General features: G+C 43.1%; 1 protein-coding gene, 1 long non-coding RNA gene and 2 other non-coding genes across 4 annotated transcripts; 1 reads left to right on the top strand and 3 right to left on the bottom strand.

The window, feature by feature from the left end:
* Positions 1 to 1,444: 1,444 nt before the first annotated feature.
* RPS17 (ribosomal protein S17) lies at positions 1,445 to 13,043 on the bottom strand. The gene is made up of 5 exons (XM_029574950.1): positions 12,897 to 13,043; positions 11,139 to 11,290; positions 7,129 to 7,234; positions 3,319 to 3,384; positions 1,445 to 1,573 (listed from the first exon to the last, which is right to left on the bottom strand). Exons 1-5 carry the CDS (start codon positions 12,897 to 12,899, stop codon positions 1,493 to 1,495), a joined length of 408 nt encoding a protein of 135 aa, XP_029430810.1. The 5' UTR covers positions 12,900 to 13,043; the 3' UTR covers positions 1,445 to 1,492.
* Positions 3,948 to 4,082, bottom strand: LOC115075536. Its single transcript, XR_003852552.1, has one exon. It is a non-coding gene; the product is annotated as a small nucleolar RNA SNORA71 (small nucleolar RNA).
* LOC115075537 lies at positions 7,445 to 7,579 on the bottom strand. The gene has a single exon (XR_003852553.1). It is a non-coding gene; the product is annotated as a small nucleolar RNA SNORA71 (small nucleolar RNA).
* Positions 13,044 to 14,450: 1,407 nt separating the features above from the next.
* On the top strand, positions 14,451 to 18,236 carry LOC115074673. The gene is made up of 5 exons (XR_003852311.1): positions 14,451 to 14,529; positions 15,067 to 15,184; positions 16,944 to 16,983; positions 17,786 to 17,844; positions 17,974 to 18,236. It is a non-coding gene; the product is annotated as an uncharacterized LOC115074673 (long non-coding RNA).
* The last annotated feature ends 170 nt before the right edge of the window (positions 18,237 to 18,406 follow it).

Genomic DNA, 18,406 nt, shown 5'->3' with positions numbered 1-18,406 from the left:
TAAACCTCCCATTGTCAATTCTTTTTGCAGGAAGCACCACTGATGCCATTATTTTCTTATGGGGATTCTCCACTCTTTTTGCCACAAAATGATCCATTTCTGATAGAATCATTTTTCATTCCACATTAGCCTCGCAGTTTTGAGAAGCCTGGTTACGGACATCATGACACTTAATCGCACGTACATCAGTTCACACGCCATTCTTAAGAGCTGTTGATGTTGTAGCCTGTGCTAGGCAATAAGCTTGCTTCTATATTAAGGACATGAATACCAGTCCTAACAATATTATTTACCTATCAGATATAACAGCAATCATTTCCATACACTTACATAAATTAGATCCCAGTGAAGTAGGGATGGTCTTTGCACACACAAAATGGATTTTTTTCAGAGATATTTGTAACATATCCAAAGAAAAACCACTTCCCTGAATCCTGGGAACTCTATAGACTTTTAGCTGTGTGCATTCCGTCAGCCGTTCAGGAACTTAACCAGTACATTTAGTTGACAGCTGGCGTTTCCATGCAGCTTTCATTTCTAGTAAGATGTTATTTAGATTCTCAAGTACAGTCGGTATGTGCATTTCATAAAGTCAGGGTAGATACGTGGGTAAAATTACTACAATTCCTCTGCCATTTTGGATGTATTTATTACCATTTCTAGAACCTTCTATCACAAAAATATTCCTCATTACATTCAGTCCTTTCTAATGTTGAGCATGCCCAGCCCTATGACGACTTAGTCTGGTTTTGCTTTTCATACTTGGGGCTGCTGCTGCCTTCATTAGAAGCCTTAGGGGTGTTATCAATTAGGACTGACTTGCATTAGAAAACAGAATGCTCCCAACCAGACAATTCTTGGCCAGATTCAGCGGCAATTAACTGCCAGTAAAAGTCTGCCAAATCCTACTGCTGGTTTTTGAATTCCACTAACAGTCAATTACCCTTGCCATATCATAAAATAGCTTCAACTTTGGTAAGTGCCTACTTGGAATGGACAATTATTTCAATACCGTCTACCCCCCCCCAGTGCAGTACTGTGGCTTCAAATGGGCCACAGCTAGTGTCTAGTTTCATAATGTAGGATCAGAAACTGCATCAGATGCACTGCTCTCCAGGCACAAGTTAGGAACACTGTAGAGGTGTCAGCTTTTGACATCATGTAAGCATTGATAACCTTGAACTGGGAACAGAAAAAAAAAATGGAATCTCACTTTAAGGCCAACATTACATAATCCAATGAGCTTTCATCAACGTTGCCAGAAACTTTGGGACCAGTACACAATGAGCAGTTTATTATAGGGGCTCTGACGGCAAGTTTCTAGCCACACACAAAAAAGGTGCAGGTATCAGCAATCAAACATCCTGCACTTTGTCCTGGGTGACCAGGCTGCAACATCTGCAGGCAGTACGCAATATGCAGCTAGAAATAAAAAAAGGCAGCATGTCTTTTTGTCTCCTTAAGTTTATTGAAGCATGGTACAGAGATGACTTTAAACAGCTCCTCTGGGTGTTTTAAAGTTCATTCCCACAGTTGGTTGGGTGACCTGCAGGTTGGACAGACTGCCAAAGTCCTGAAATGCCACACACACACACACACACAAAAAAAAAGAAGGGGTTAAATCAGTGAGGTTACACACATCAGTTTGTCATCAATCAAGTCTGATAAAATGGCAATAGCCAACTCAGAATAGTACTTATAAATCCAAGTCATTCAGGATGGGTGCTAATTAAGCTTCTATTTCTTTTAAAGGAATATTTGGGGTCCTCCCATGGCTCAGACTGTAGTCCTAAGTACAGAAGAGCAGCAGACTTAAGTCATCAAAGATGCATCCAACACCACTGCTACGGCAGCCCCCGTCTGTGAAAGAGCAGCACTGAGAAAAGGTCTCGAAGGAGCCTTTCTTCCGGCACTGGAGCCAACAAGAGTACAAATGCAACCCAGGCATGTTGCTACAGACATTTAAATGAAGGGAGAAGGAAGGATATGCCACATTTATTTTCAAATTTAGTTGTGAAAGGTGAGTCTGAGACACCCATTTTCTATTTTAAGCATATTTTGGATCCTATTAATCCTGTTTGACTCTGAAAAGTCTATGGAGTGAAAACCAGAAGCTAAGTCTCACTGCTATAAATGTTAGGTGGGTTCAAAATAACCCTTTTGGGGCAGTATGTAGGGGTTCTTGGTAGCTGAAAAGCCACGTCTGAATTCCTACACCAGGCACTACTGGCTACGCTGCCTGTAAGAGCAAAGCAGCATCAGCAGTGGCAGGAACACCACAAGGCACTGATATTTTTCTAGTTGCCACAAGGTGGTGCAATTTAGCAACATTCTATTTTGCTACTGATAAGAAAGCCAGTGTCTTGGACTTTTATTGGTTGGACAGTACAAATTCCAGAGTGACCCAACCCAGAATTTGACAGAAATCTCAGTCTTGGCTGGTACTGCAGAAGAACCAGATCTGTGCCAAGCCCTTGCCTGACAGCCTCTCCTGAATCTCCCCAGGCATTACAAAAGTACAGTGAAAATTGTCCATTTAGCATTAACTGTATGAATCAGTTATTTTAGCTGTTGCTGTTTGGAAATTAAGTGTTTTCTTTTCACTGTTCTTCCTATTTTTTAATAAACTTTAGTTTGTTAGCTCTGCCTTGTGACCGACAGTCCCAACATTTTTTGTATTTGGTCTGTAGGTGCATGTCTAGGAACTGTATGGCCTTTAGTTTATGTGGGAATCTCAGCATCCCCAGAAACTATCAGAGGTTAAATTTCAAGCAGGGTATTTGCCCAGAGGCATGCCGGAACACAGCTGGTGGGTGGGAGACTGACAATGTAATGGCATATGTGCTGGCGGGCCTGAACAGTGCTTCGAAGAACCCTCCAAGTGTCAACAGGGTCAATCCTGAGTGGGTATTAAGGGTAATATTAAGACATTATGTGACATACATCATCTAACTTCTAGCCACCAAATGTAGAAAGATTGTAACAGAATGCTGAAGGATCAAAGGACAAAAAACGTCTGGGGGGAAAAAAAAAAAAAAAGTAAAAAGTACAAACCACATTCCCCCAGCTGTCTAGAGTAATTTCCACTTTCTCAGCCTTGGAATGAATTTTTTGGGGGTTATTTTATGCATGCTATGGCAACCCCCCTCCCCCACACAAATTCGGAGGGGAAAAAGACAAAAGTTCAGAAGCCTGAAAACTACAAAATTTGCAGCTTTTCCAGTAAGTGTGCTCCTCATCAAATGAAGAGCTGAAAAACCATTAATGCGGGCTTAGAACACCCAGGATAGGTCTCAGGACCAATGATACTACACTTACCAGCAGTTTCAGCATCTCCTTGGTGTCTGGGTCAACTTCAATGATCTCCTGGTCCAGAGCAGAGACCTGCATACAAAGAAAAGGGAGTGAAAAAAAAGCAAATCTTTCTCTATCTAGGTGCCTGAGCCCAAGGAGGTAGAGCTGCAGTTGGAGCACCACTGCTGTGGATCCACATCACGGAACAGACTTGGGAGGGGGGGGGGGGGGGGGCAGTGTGAAATACTGGAGGCAAGAGTAAAGAAAATCAAAATAAAAATGAACAAATGTGTAAGAAAAATAAAATCAGAAAGATCTAAATAATTCTCCCGCACCTCAACCCTAGATGTTCTAAACAAACAATTTTCCACCCATCTAGATATTTCACAAAACTCGGTGAAAGCAGCTTGTAAATGCCATGCATTAGCCTAAAAAAATATTCAAATAAAATTAAGTCTCGCTCGGTCAACGGCAGAACTCAAGGCACTGGAAGATAAACCTATAATTGATCTTCCACCATGACATACTGCAGGATGCTTAGAAAATTGGGCTCTTTGTTAATTATGAATGGTTCGATGGTAGAACGGGAGAAACCTTTATTAACTCCCCCCCCCCCCTCAAAAAAAAACAACTCACTGTCCACCAGATTGACATGTTTGAAAGCTACAGGGTTTGGCAGTGATGGAGGCTGGACTCTGCAAACACGGGAAAAGCTTTCAAAGCCTTCTCTCCCTGCAGTATCAATGACCAAGCCACAGGCAGGACTATGATCACTTTCGAATGCAGGGTCATCTGTTAAAATAGTAACTTAATAGTAATCACAGTAAATTGTCCCAAAGACAAGTAGGAATATGCTTGTTATGGCGGTTACTACCCCGAATCAATTAAGCATGATACTTCACTTGGAATACATATCCAGCGCAGCTCACTGCTGCTTCGACAGGGGGGAATGAAGTAAAGAGGATTTATATTCAGACAACCAACAAGGACTGAATTGCAAAGGCAGGGTAAACAAACGTGGGAGTAGCTTGCTTATTATGGCGGTTACTACCCCAAACCAATTAGCTAGATACTTCACTTAGATGCAGCTCCAGCACTGCTGTCAGCATCGACGGTGGGGGTAGAAGGGAATTGGAACCAAAAAGTTGCCAATAAGGGCCCTGACCTCAGCGGTCAGAGTAACAAATAAGTATGAAAAAAATAGGTGTGAAAGCTTGCTGGGCAGACTGGATGGGCCGTTTGGTCTTCTTCTGCTGTCACTTCTATATGTACATAGCAGGCAAATCCCTTTGGCACTCTTTTCTCTTCAAACAATTTTATAGAATTTCAGTACAAATATACAAGCAAACTGCTTTACAATAAATATGAAAATACTTGCAGAAAACAAAAAGTATATATTCTCTAAGCCCACAATGATGGAGAGATTGCATCAGAAAAGCAGAAAAAGCACATAAGAAATAAGAAAAAAAGCATTAACTGAAAGTGAACCAAAATGATCCTAAATGGCTAACACAGCCAATATCAGACATATTCTGGAGTAGAGGCAGGCAAATCAGCAAATCCCACCATCCAGAAAAAAAAGTTTCAGCAGACTGAATTCAGAAAGAACATCTTAATCATACATTTAGCAAGATTTCTAAGAAAAATATCCTGCCCGCCACACATTTGAAGGAAGGATTTTCTTCTTGTGTTTTGTTTAGAGATCAGAAATATCCAAACCTTCTGATCTGTAAAGAAAGCCCCTCCATTACTAAAGAATCATCTCATAATAAGATTATCATCATCTCAGAAGCACATGAGATCAGCAACGTAGCACAATCCTTTCCATCCTCACTTGACTGTTCTAGAAAATCGGTCACATTCAAACTTCCAGAGGAAACAGAAGTATCCAAAACAGTCTCTTCTTTTTGTCTTAAATGGCAAGTAAAATGGTTAGATACTCTAGAAAAACAGAAAACCGAGATTTCAGCTCCTTAATCTTCATATCGTGGCCAGAAACAGAATTTTCAAATGCAGAGATTTGCCATTTAACAGTTTCCAGGGACCATTCAAAACCCTCCACCTTTTCATTCACAGTTAATGCAAGCTTTATAGTCCAAGCAAACATCCTCCGGAGATATCTGAAGGTTTCACCAAGGCTGATATCCACAAGCGTTGGGAGTCTTCATGGAAGGACAGACATTTCTTCCCATCCTTCTAGCAGAAGTGGTGCTATCCTCCCACGGGACCTCACCAGTGCCCCTTCTTCTGGGGAAACCGCAGGCTTCACTATATAGCTCCTTCGGGGCACAGACATCTACCCCATGCACCACGGTGCCAAGTGCTCCACACAGTGCCCTACCGCTTCCAAAACATCTGGCGCCAAGGGAAATATGCAGCTCTCGGGACTTAGGAGTAACTTCAGCCTCTGGCCAGTCTGGAAAAGTCTCTCCTCCATTATCAGCAACAAGGGAACTGCCCAGGACTGCAAGCTCCAAAACTCCACCTGAAAGTTGTGGGATAGTTCTCCGAGCAGGAGGCCTCTTAAAATCGGCCCTTCCTTTTCATCATGATACAAAGGTCAAAGAACAGAAACGCCATCAAAATTTTAGGAGAGTACCACCTGATGAGTATCTCTCTCAAGTCAGCCCCATCTTGGATCCCTTGGCATCTCTTTTCTACCTCAACAGTACGTGCAGGCCTGAGAACATCCTGGCAGCGGGTTGCTTAAAACTCGGGCCCTGGCATGCAACAGAAGAGATGCTGAAGTGGCGACCAGTGGCAGAGCCCGGCCTGTGCGGACCGAATGGCTGTTGTCGGCGTGCCAAGGACAAGAGGCTGGCCGAGAAGGGAAAGGAAGAAGACTGCTTGAAAGCAGGGTCAGGAAGGAAATGGTGGGAGAGCAAAGGAAATCAATAAGTTAAATGAAAAGAAAGAAATGGAGTAAAGGAAAAAAAAAAAAGACAAAGTCAAGAGCACAATAGCAAAAAGTAACATTTCCCTGGCTTCTAAAATGTTTTAGCTGGTACCTAAGTTTTTTTTTTAAATATTTTTCCACCTCTGGGTCAGGATAATTCTGAGGTCAGGGCTTCATAAACGTTCACTGTACTTTAAGCTTAGAGAGGGTGCGTTTATAACCATGCAGGTTGGGGTAACGCCTGAGGAGACCTTTCATGCGCAGACTTTACCCCGAATTTTCAAAGCAAACTTATAAGATAAGGCAGCTTTGAAAATGCGCACACAACTGGTGTGATACCTGCACAAGCTCACCCACACACTTTTTTTTTCTTTTAATTTAAAAAGTACACGCTTAAGTTCTAACTCTGTCCTCCCACAATACCTCTCTCCAGTTTGCGTAGAAGTGCTCCAGTATCCAGTCGGGTGTATTCTTTCATGCTCACCGAGCCCTGGGCTATTTTAGCACACCCATTTATCCACAGAAAACAAAGAGGTCGATTTTAAAAGCATTGCTCGCGCAAAAACGCCCATACGTACATGTATACAGGCTGCACGCAAGCAACGCCGATTTTTAACACTGCGATTTACGCACATTTATACCCGTGCCAAAAATAAGGGGGTGGAAAAAGGCATTCTGGGACGGGGCCCATGCTTACACATGTAACTCCTATTTTAAAACTTGACGCCGCAATGTATCTTTAATGCTGCTCTTAAGATTAGGAGCACACTTACGCGCGGCAGGCGTATTTTAAATCATATGCACACTAGTTCGTACATGATTTAAAATTCCAGCATATATGGGTGCACGCGCACTAATTGGCTTATAAGATTTTATGAGTGTAAATGGTTTTGAAATGTCAGCCCCAAACGCCCAGCAGAGAAATCACAGGCAGTCACCTCTGGGACGTAGTTATCCCGTCTCTCTCTCTCCTCCTCCTGCAGTTTGATGGAGATGCCTCTGACTGGGCCCCTCTGGATACGTTTCATCAGATGGGTGACATAGCTGTACGAGACACAAACAGCTTACACTATAATAGTTATCTTCATGTCCGGCACAAATTACCTTCTCCTAATTTACTAAAATCCCATAAAATGCTATGCTCGTCAACAGCTCTAAAGTTACAGTCTCTTGCTTTTCGCAATTACACGGCAAATGGGACCTTCAGAAGTTTTTAATGAAACAAGAGTGAAGAGAAAGTCTTCCATTTCTCAGTGTTTGAAAGTTACAGGGTTTGGCAAGGACGGAGACTGGACCCTGCAAACACGGGAAACACTTCCAAAGTTTTTTCTCCCTGCAGTATCAATGACCAGGCCACGGGCAGAACCATGATCACTTTCGAATGCAGGTTCAGGAGGAGCCCAGTCTATAGCAACACACTTGTGTACTTCTGCTCGGCTTTCCATATTCACCAGTAAAACCAGTTCTTTTATGATTGGAAGCTGCTTGTTTTCCTTCTGAACAGAAGACATTAAATTTATCCTTATATCTAGGCACTATGTTAGGCTGCTCAGCACTGCAGCAACACACAGAATTAAACATGATAGCTAGGAAGCTCTTGATTTTCCCTGCAATATATTCTAATTGGTGTCACACATTCTATACTACCCCTTTAAACCCAGAGAGGGCCAGAGAAGGCCCAACACTGGGCCAACCAGTGCCCCAGGCAGTCTGGAGAGCAGAGTGGGTCATGGGTCCCCTCCGATGAAGCAGCTACAATCTAGTGGTCACATAAGGGCTGAGGAGAGCTCCTGCTGTTGCAGCTGCAGTATGTAGCATTGATGCACCATCCCCGATACAGCACAATGGCACTCCCTGAGCCTGGTGCCTTGGGTAGTCACCCACCTCATCTGCCTCTGCTGACGGCTCTGGGGCCAGATGTACTAAACAGTTTTCCCAGAGACACAAAAATCAGAAAAAAAAACCCCTAAACACTTTAGTACACAGGCCCCGTAGTGTTTTTGACCAACATGCAGGCTCCTCCTACCCCCAGTGGAGCCTGTGCTGTTACAGCATTACAGGCACTGAAGGCAAGTGCTGAATTGTGCTCTTGGGAAGCTACTGTTTCAGGAGTGCAATAAGCTGCTTTAATGCAAACAGTGTGTGTTACTCTGTTTACAAAATGTACCAAAAAGTCATTTCACAAGTGTTTCAACTGGGTTGCAGCAAGTGAAATCTATGCAGTGTGAGCTAATCACATACAAGCAGACATTACTCAAGTTGAAAGACTTTACATTTATTGATGAGACTAATACCTGTAATGAGAAGCAAAGCTAGAGTGACTGAATTTTATCACTAGAATTCCAGAGATAAATTGCTACTTTACTACAGCAAATATTTCTGGCAGACAGAAAAGCTAAACTAGACAGAAAATAAAACTTTCGTGGATTAGCAAAACACAAGTGTACTCAGTTTCCCGATAACAGCTTCAAAGGGTTACTGAGGTTAAAGTGTTCTAGTTGGAATATAATGTAAACTCTTTGGCTTTAAATTCTGAATGGGGAAAAAAAAAGAGGCTGATAGTCACCATTAATTCCTTGCTTCGCAGTTTTTGGTCTTATGGCTATACTAAGGTCCTTACAAAGGCTATGCCTGGCCAGCTGGTGGTGCAGTGGCAGGTGCTGGGCCTGGTTCAATTCCCAAATCAGATCTTCTGTACCCTGGAGCAGCCAGAGATGCTGTGGATGCAGCATTCACAGGCATGAGATGGGGACAAGGTTCCCAGCCTCAGGACCGTTGCTATAAAGACCAGATTAAAAACAGTGTCTATTTAAATGGAGGGGGAAAAAAAATAAAAAACACTGGACAGTTGTGAATGAAGGCTCATGGCATCAGGATCCCAGCCCCGTTTCCCAGTGAGTTGAGACAGGATGAACTGCTGGGCCAAAAACACTATTGAAGGCAAACCAGCTCCAACAATGACAAGCAGCAAAACTGTGTGGCACCTTTCTCTCTCTCAAAGGGAGATGGATGATTTCATAACTGCTTGCTGGGAACCTCTGAAAGCCATGGCTATACAAATAACACAACTTTTATCAGTGATGCACACAAGAGTTGATGTAATAAGCCGTGCTGACCCTAACTCCTATTTTAGCACGGGTTTTCGGCACCGACCTAACCCCAGCATGTAATGGGGAAAACCCATGCTAAAACAGGAGTTAAAAGCTACTGCAAGGTTAGTGCGCCTCATGATAATTGTAGAGTAATAAGCTTTTTAGCTATTAACCTGCAATGAAAGGAGGCATACTAGTGGGGAGACTATGATGTAAAAAATTTGCTAGGCAAAGTTAATTCCTGGTCAGAGGCAGGAGTTAAACTTCCCACAGTAAAGAGGAGGGCATAAAACCCCACTCGGGCTGGTGGAATCCTCCCTTCTCTCCCAAACAGGCTAAACCTCCTCTCTCTAACATTAAAAAATTAGTCAGGCTGGCGCAGAACTCCTCCAACCTCCCCCTCCCCAAATCCATCTAAACTGCCTGGAGCCCTCCAAACTTCTTCTAGCTGGAGAAGACCTCACCCCCTACAGCAGAGCTGCTCCTTCACTGTCAGCTGTCAGTGAAAGGACCAATCCCCTTTCAGAAGGCTTTCCTTTCAGAATTCTGAGAGAGGATTGGTCCTTTCATTGACAGCTGACAGTGAAAGGACCAATCCCCTTTCAGAAGGCTTTCCTTTCAGAATTCTGAGAGAGGATTGGTCCTTTCATTGACAGCTGGACAGTGGAGGGAACAATCAGACGCCAGTGAGGGAGCAGCTATGCCGAAGATGGCAAACTCTGGGGTAGGGGAATTTGGAGGGTTCCAGGCAGTTTAGATGGTTAGGAGGGGGTTCAGGAGAATTATGCTCTGGCCCAGCTACATTTTTTGGGGGGTTTTTAAGTTGAGAGGGAGGGGTTGGAGGATTTGCCTGGCCAGCCCGACCTGCACCGGCCACACTGGGCCAAAAGTAGGAGGAAGGCAGAGACGTTACAAATTGGAGTTTGGGATTTTTTTTTTGCCAGGGTTTTGAAGTAATAACGTGCAAAAATGACCATTGGGAAAGGAAGTTTAGCATTTTTTTTAAACTCCTGGACTATTTGCATGTCAGATTCCTGCATCCCCTAGGGATCACTTACTTCAACACATGCATTAAGTAAAACCTGCACTAAAATATAACTCCCATAAACAGGAAATTATTATTTTTTTTATTTAATAGCTTTTTTTTAATTTAATAGCTTTTTTATACCTATATTTGTGGGTACATCATAACGGTTTACATATAACTGAAGGAAAATACAAAAAACAGGGAAGGGGGAGAGGGAGAGGGAGCAGCGAGGAAAATAATAAGAAAAGGTGATAGAAGGATGAAGAAGGACAGGAAAAACTAATATAGGAACAGTACCTAGGAGTAAAACAAAGTAAAAAATTACATGAAATAGCCAGTAAGCACAATATACAATCTTGCAAAATATACAATAAAAAACATGGCAAGGGGACTTGTAAGAGGAAGGGGGGGAGGTAAGGAAAGGGTTACAGGGGCAGAGCAAAGACGAATAAGAACAGGCAGGGAAGGAAAAGTATGGAAGGAAGTACAAAAGACAGGGACAGGGAGGGAGGAACATGGGGGGGGGGGGGGGGGGGGGGGGGGGGGGGAGAAAAGCGAGGAACTACTTTGAAGCTGGAGGAGCGAAAGAAAAGAAGACAGAGGAGAAACTGAAGAAGGAGAAGTACCTTGCGGACAAAAAATATGACATGGTACAGAAACTTGCGAATAACCAATATAAACACTGACATGGTACAGGAACTAGCAAATAAACAATAATCAATCTTGAAAACAATGAGATATAGTATGGCAGATAAACTAGCGAATAAACTAATGAGAATCAGCCAATGCCCATTGGCCTAACAGGTGCATCAGTCTAAGTCTTCCTTACCCAGCAATCTTGTTCCGCAGTTTCTTACTGGGAATGATGGCAATTTCCTCACACACTCGCTTGTTGGTGTGGAAGTCATTGCCTAGCCGGGTATAATACTTCTCGATGATGACCCGCGCGGCCTTTTTCACAGTCTTTGTCCTTACACGGCCCTAAAAATGGCAGAAAGAAAGAAATAGGAGTATCCAGAACTCAAATGTCTGACAAAGGTATCACAAGTGCAACAGAAAAAAAAAGTAAACACTAAATTCCAAAGACATTTTCTATAATGGGTACAACTGGCAAAAGCATGTTTTCCATATAAAACAATTCTAACAACCTATTTAACAGATTCTCTTACACAAAAGTTACATACTTTAAACACATACAAATCACCCCACTTCTTATACATCTCACAATTTAGCAATTAAAAATCCTCCACGCTGTATATCTCCTCCTCTAGAAAACCCCATACCACCACTCAAAAAAAAATAAATCCAAAGGTTTTTCTTTAGGTAGACAGAGACAACTGCAGAACAACCCAAAGCCAAGTCTGAAAGAGAGACGACTCCAGGAAGGCCTTTCTAGCTCTGACAGGTCTCTAACATCTCATCAATGCTCATTATCTAATCTGTTTGCTTCACTTCTTAAAATGCTATACCTTCTGTAGCATTAAATAAAAAAAAAAAAACCCAACAGTGGACTTTCTAGGAATGTAAGTTTTAGGTTGATTTTATTCTTGTTTGATTTTTATATCGCACCTTTCAGGCATTTCTACATGGATTACATTCAGATACTAGAGATATTTTTCTTACAAATTTTTACTACCTATTTATCATGAGTCAGTAAAAACCACACTATTGTCAGAACAGTGGCTCCTGAGGATCTTGGTAGACAGAGATCAGTCTCCAGAATCCTCAAGAAATGCCACTCTGACAAGACGTAAAAGGTAGGAAAAAAAATGCCACAACCTAGATAATGCACTTTTATTATGAACCCAACATATTTAACTTTGACAGTAACAGAGAAATGCATCCATCAAAATTTAATTCAGACTAAGTATTCCTATAACAGAGGATAGTTTTATTTTCAAACAACAACAAAATTCCACTTAGTCTAGTTCAAGTTACCTATACTAGCAAACAAACAACTTCGGGCACCTACAGTCTCAACATCCACAGGACTCTTTCTACAAACAAAAACACCGGAAAGTTTGCTGACAGAAAACTACCCTCGCCTCCCACACCTGGCTCAGGGATACCCTAAAACTGCAGAGCTGACTCCCGAGGCCTGCCTTTGGACAGCATGGGAATGAACTAGACTGCACCGAGGAAATAAACAAACAATCCTGAGCAGGACAGGGCCCATCCGGAATTTGATATGGAGGTGAGCACAACCCCCCCCCCCCCCCCATGCCTTGCAACAGAGTAAACGGGCCCTCCCTACCCAAAACGAGACCGAATTTCACACACGAGGAGCTCAGCCCCTGTGCAAACGACGCCGGCCTGAAATAACCTTTTACGGGCGGCCCAAGACCTCCAGTCTCCCCCGCCTCTCCGAGGATCCAGCGCCCCAGGCCGCTTCCCTCCATCTCTCTCCCGCAGCCCAGCCTTAACTAAATAACGCCGTAACCTGACCCTCCCGCACCCCCCACATGCGGCCGAGGAGCGCCCTCGGGGTGATAGCGAAATCGGAGACCGAGCGCCGCGTCGACACCAGCGATAACTAAACAGGATGGCACCAGATTAGAGGGAGGAGAAAACCAAGCAGGAAACCCACCATGTTGGACAAGGCTGTTAGAAGAGGGCAAAGGATTCTGGGAGAGGCGATATAAAGCTGCGTCCGGAGTGGCGCTGGCGGCGAGCAGAACGAGAGCTGGTGCAGTCCTTTCCAACAAGGACATCTAGTGGCTGGGAGGGCGAATGCTTTTTCTTAAACGCATAGATATGACTGTAGTTACGATCCATCTACTCTGCCCAAATTAATAGCTGGTGCAGTCTTATAGAGACGCCAGCTGCTCTCTAGTTTCTCTTTCACTTGCAAAAAGGATTAAAAATTTAAACCCAAACAAAAATTAGAAGGCTAAAAAAAACTGTCAACACGTGAGAACTTAATTCCAATTGCAATTTTAGTTTAACTTTATACAAGAAGCAAAAAAAAGATTTTTCATATCAACCTGTTATCACCATAAAAGTGGACGAATCATGATCAGTTAGCTTGTCTTATTAGTGTGTGTGTGTGTGGGGGGGGGTTGTCTTAGAAAGGTGGCCATACACAGATACAGAGCCATCCTGGAAAGGGAGCAGAGAGGAGGAAGAATGGATTGAAAATGGGGATGACTGCCAGAAGCTCTATCTTTTGGGGTGGGCACCCTACCTCTGTGGTAACCCTGCTCCCTGCAGCCATCTGCAGAACTTGGTCACAGTGCAATTTTCCTCCAATGGGCCTGAGGCATAAGAAAACAGTTCTGGCACCTGCTTATGTTTCTGCTGCTGTTGTCATGGCATAGGAAAAGCAGGTGGGGAGAGAGGGTAGAAAGCACCCATGGGGGAGATGGGAGGTAGAAAACAGCATCTCCTCCAGTATTCACCCTCTCTTCACCTGCTCTGACACTTAAATTCTGAATCCCAGGAGCACAGAGACCTCCGGGCCTGCTGCTGTCTACTTCAGCAAGTTCAGCCCCTCCCCTCCTCTCCTAAGGCAAAGTTACTGACAGGAGACAGGCTGGATTAGGAAGCAGAGAGCTGTTCCTCGTTGTGCAAGATTCAGTGCACTGGCCAATGAAATTGGGACATGAGCCATATGTACCCATCCTGCCGCTGTGGAAACACAAGGCTCATGCTATAACTGTCATTCAGCAGAGAGCAGCCTTCTGCTTCCTCCCCTTCCAGGCAGCTGCAGGGAACAGGAGGAGAGGGAATGAGGGTAGGGGGACAGAGCAGAGAAAACAACTACACAGCACCTTCATCTATCCCCTCTCTTCCTGTCATTTCCTGGGGGCTGATGCAAAGAAATAAAGGTGCTGGCACTCAGAACCAACCAAAATAAAGGCCCTGCTTATAATCACAATAAAATCAATTTTGAAAAAGAGGAGGGGGAAACTATAAAAAAAAAAGTGACTAGGGTACTGACAATATCATTCATGATTAATTCACAATTTAATTCATTTATAGGGTAACTAGAGACCCAGTGTGGGATTCAGTCCTCCAGTGCTGTCTCCCCCCCCGCCTCTGTCAAGCCAAGTGCTCTCTCCCTTTGCATTGTGATGTCCCAATGCGGATGTGGTATTATGACAGGTGCTGAGGGAATACAAAGGACTCAGCAACCTGGATCCTGCAACATTGCAGAGGAGGATGGGGAGCAGGGAACATCTTAGGTGGCTGTAAGACTGCAGGACATGAAGGAAGAGAAGGTCAGGCAGGAGGAAGGGGAAAAGGCCAGGCAGAAAGGCTAAGGATGGAAGATGGGAGGGTAAATATCAAGCAGAAAGGAGGGAGAAAGGCCAGGTAGGAGGAAGCACTGAAGATGGAAAGAAAAAGACCAGGCATGAGGGGAGAAGGCGAGGAAGGGGAAAGGACAGGGAGGAGGAGGAGAGCAAGGACTGGTGATGGAGGGGGAAAAAGTGAGGCAGGAAGGAGGGTAGAAGGTCCCATGAGATGGTTGGCTGAGAAACATTAGGCGGAAAGGAGGGGGGTAGCAGGGTGACAGCAAAATTAAAACTAAACTGAAAATTCTCAAGCCTTTCGGACATCTCCATTGCTTTTTCTTCTCTCTCGTCTCCTGTTCCGGCATCTCCAAATCTTCCCCTGCTAACCTGAACCTTCAATTGCTTCCCCTCGTGTTCTCCATTTCTTATCTGGTTTACCCCCTTCACCAGAAATCTCCTTTTTACACAATTATCCACATCCCTTCTTCTCTTCTCGCCTCCCCTTCTGTCTCTCCCTCCCAGCCTCAGCACCAAATGGAATGTAAATGCCTCCATTTCAGCCAGACCAGCCTGTATCTTCCTGAATGTATGATCGCTCTTCTAACGGCTGAACTCGCTCCATGTCACACGTGACAGCATGGTTTGTATTTTTTTTTTTTTGTCTTTCTGTCCTCTGTGATAAATGCTTGTTCATTTGGGAGATCAGCATTCCTATACATGAAAAGATATTGATGATACCAGACCAAATCAGATTAATATATGAAACAAAAATTCATAGTTTAGGTGTTCTCTGTGTTTTGAGACACATGCTTATAAGGTTACAACTCCTTTGAAACCACCCATAATCCATTGTAAAATAATCTAATCTTCCTCCCAAGAGTAATGGAACACAGGTTAGTTCATTAATTCTAGCAGCCAGCAAGAGTAACAAGTTAATATCCAGGCTTAGAAAAAAATTGTAATGTTCTTAAATGATTTTGAAACTTGTACAGTATTTATTTATTTTATTTATTTATTTATTCGTTTTTATATACCGAAGTTTAGCTAGAGGCCTTCACTCCGGTTTACATTTGAAACAACGAGTTACATGTGTAGTATTAGCATTCTTTTTATCCTTGAAATAAAACTTCATATCTAATGTTTCATAATAAAAGCAGGAAATGGTTCTTAAACTTTAACAATGTTGTCACAAATGTAGATGTAAAAGAAAGCTTCTATTGTAATTTCTGTATCAGCTGGTGAGAACATCTGTGGTGCAGAGTTAATCGAAAGTAGCTGCTGTTCAAATTAACTTTTTTTTTTGTAGTACACGGTATCTCTCTTTTTTTTTTTTCCATAGAGCAGTAGTACTCAAACTGTCCTTAAGTCCTCTCCCCCCTCAGGTTATCAGGATATCGCGAATGAAGATGCACAAGATAATTACATGCACATACACTTCATACATATTCATTCGCGATAGCCTGAAAACCCAATGGGCTAGGCAGAGAATAGGGATGGGAGGCAAGGACTAGTTTGATCATCGCAGGCATAGATTGCACTGATGGGCTGGTATGAGACTCGGAAGCATCCCCTTCACACTGTCCACCTGAGCTGGAGACAAGCATTCCAAGGGAGCATGCCATACTTACACAGCCACTAGAGGAGGGCAGTGAATTTGGGCGTCTACCTATGTGATAGCCCTCTTTATTCAGATTGGATTTCCCGACGTGTCCCCAAGAAGCACACTGAAGAATCAGTCAGAGATCGCAGCTAGGTCCTGTGAAAAAGGTAAGTTACAATCTTCAGAACCTACCTGAAACTTGAGGAATCCTCAGAAACTTGTGGAACACTTTTAATGCTATCAGTAAGCTGAAACATTACATATTTCAGGGACTTCTCAACAGAATTTGCAGGCTGAGCATCGTGTAGAGATGCATGTCATTTGTGACCAACATGAGACTCATGTGACCTCCATGCATGGTGCCCACAATGCAATGCAGGGCACCTGTAAGGGGCACGGAATGATAGGCATACTTGAAAGCCAATGGCGATCTGGTGGCACATTCGCCAACCATATAAGCAGCGAGTTCCAGACTGGGTGCTCCCGTAAAGCTGGCAAGCTATCAGAAAGCAAAAAAAAGCAAAGTACACTAACAATGAAAAGATATTTTACTCTCACCTCAGTATCTCCGTTCTAAGCAAAACATTTAAGAAAGAGATGAATTCTTGTACATGCTGTTTATGATGTGCTGCGAATGACATCCTTTATGGTGAAATAAAATGTTTTGCACTGATCAGAGGGAGAGACAGCATTAGAAAGCATTTCTTAGATCATACAGATATGATGCCGTACTTCTATTTATTTACCGAGGTCAAGGAATCGGTCATTAATTCTACAATGTTTCTTTTTTTCCATATAGAGTTCTAGAGCAACAAGCTCCACCCAAGAAGCAGAAAAAGGTAAGGAATCCTTTCCCATATTTAAACTAAAATTTTTAGAACCATTTTAGAGAAAACCCTTTACATTAGAATTTTATAATCTGCATCCATTAAGGCCAACGTCAGTCCTCAAGAGCCTCAAAACAAGCCTGGTTTTCAGGATAGCCACAATGAATATGCATCAGATAAACTTGTATGCACTTCCTCCGTAGCATGCACATTTTCTCTCATGCACATTTGTTGTGGATATCTTGAAAACCTGACTGCTCTACAGTGAACGGCGCAACAGGAAATTAAAATAGTTAAGAAAAGGTCACTTATTGTCATGTCTGTACTTCAAGATCTAATTCATAATTTTATGTCTTCTTGGGTAAGTAAGTCTGGGCTTTTCCTACTCTCCTGGGGGGGGAAGAGTCCAGGCTCCTCCACTCTGCCTGGTTATTAAACTAGGGTTTGATTTAGTCTTCCTGGGTGGGTATCAAAATTCCTGGGGCTGAGATTCAGGTTTCTTAGAGAGACTCACTTGCTGAGGGTTTTGTGGTCTTCTCTGAGACTAGAGCTAAGATTCAGGCTGTCCCCAGAGTCCCTAAGGGAGATATAAGAGCTCTCAGAAACCCCTAATGAGATATGAAGGCTCTGACCAGACTCTTGGATGGAGAGACTTGTACTGTTCTCAAATTCATTAGCTGAGGTGCTTGTGCTCCTCTTGGATGCTCGCGAGGGTGTCCATGCTCCTCTCTGATATCTGAGTTGGAAAACTTGTGCTAATTTTAGATGCCTTAGTCGAGAGATTCAAGCTCCTTTCATTTACCTTGCTTGACAGATCAATGACCCTTTCATGCTCATTTATGAAGATATCAGGACTGGTCACAGTTTCTTTAGGTAAGGGCAGTAAATTATTTTCGGAATTTCTATTAGTTTTCTTAAAGCCTGAGATCTTTTTCTTTTGAGGCAGAATTTCTCTTATAACACTTCCTGGGGATGATGTCACATCTCTCTCATCTATTCCAGTGGCAGAAGCTTCTGTACTCTTGGTTGGTAGTCTGGAGGATGATACAATATTTCTGGTCGAATCACTTGATGCAATCCCATTAGTGTTTGCTGATCTTGTGGGTAAAGTTGCAGAAGACTTTGCAGATCCATCAAATGAGATCACATCACTCCTCGCCAGCTCTTTGGAGGATAGAACATTACTCATGACTTGGAGCTGTGAGGAAGTCCTGATGCTCTTGGTTGGCCTTCTTGAGTAGTTCATGCTGTTTGCACCAAACCCTGTGGAGAAGATCACATTAATTCTTTCATCCAGGATCTTTAGTCATTCTGTGCTTACCTCTAGGGTCACCCTCTAAGAAAATTTGATCTTGATGGAACTGTTAGACAATGTTGGGATATCTGTTACCTAAAAATGGGGACCATAGAGAATATCTTCTATACCAAGCTTTGA

This window comes from Rhinatrema bivittatum, chromosome 13, assembly GCF_901001135.1.
Source record: "Rhinatrema bivittatum chromosome 13, aRhiBiv1.1, whole genome shotgun sequence".
NCBI classification, from domain to species: domain Eukaryota; kingdom Metazoa; phylum Chordata; class Amphibia; order Gymnophiona; family Rhinatrematidae; genus Rhinatrema; species Rhinatrema bivittatum.
Note: the sequence above shows the minus strand (reverse complement) of the source record. Positions and strands in the feature narration are given on the sequence as shown.

Coding starts and splice junctions, on each gene's coding strand:
- RPS17 (XM_029574950.1), bottom strand. Junction 3,385..7,128: donor GGGATAACTACGTCCCAGAG/GTGACTGCCTGT, acceptor CTTTGTATGCAG/GTCTCTGCTCTGGACCAGGA. Junction 1,574..3,318: donor AGGAGATGCTGAAACTGCTG/GTAAGTGTAGTA, acceptor GTGGCATTTCAG/GACTTTGGCAGTCTGTCCAA.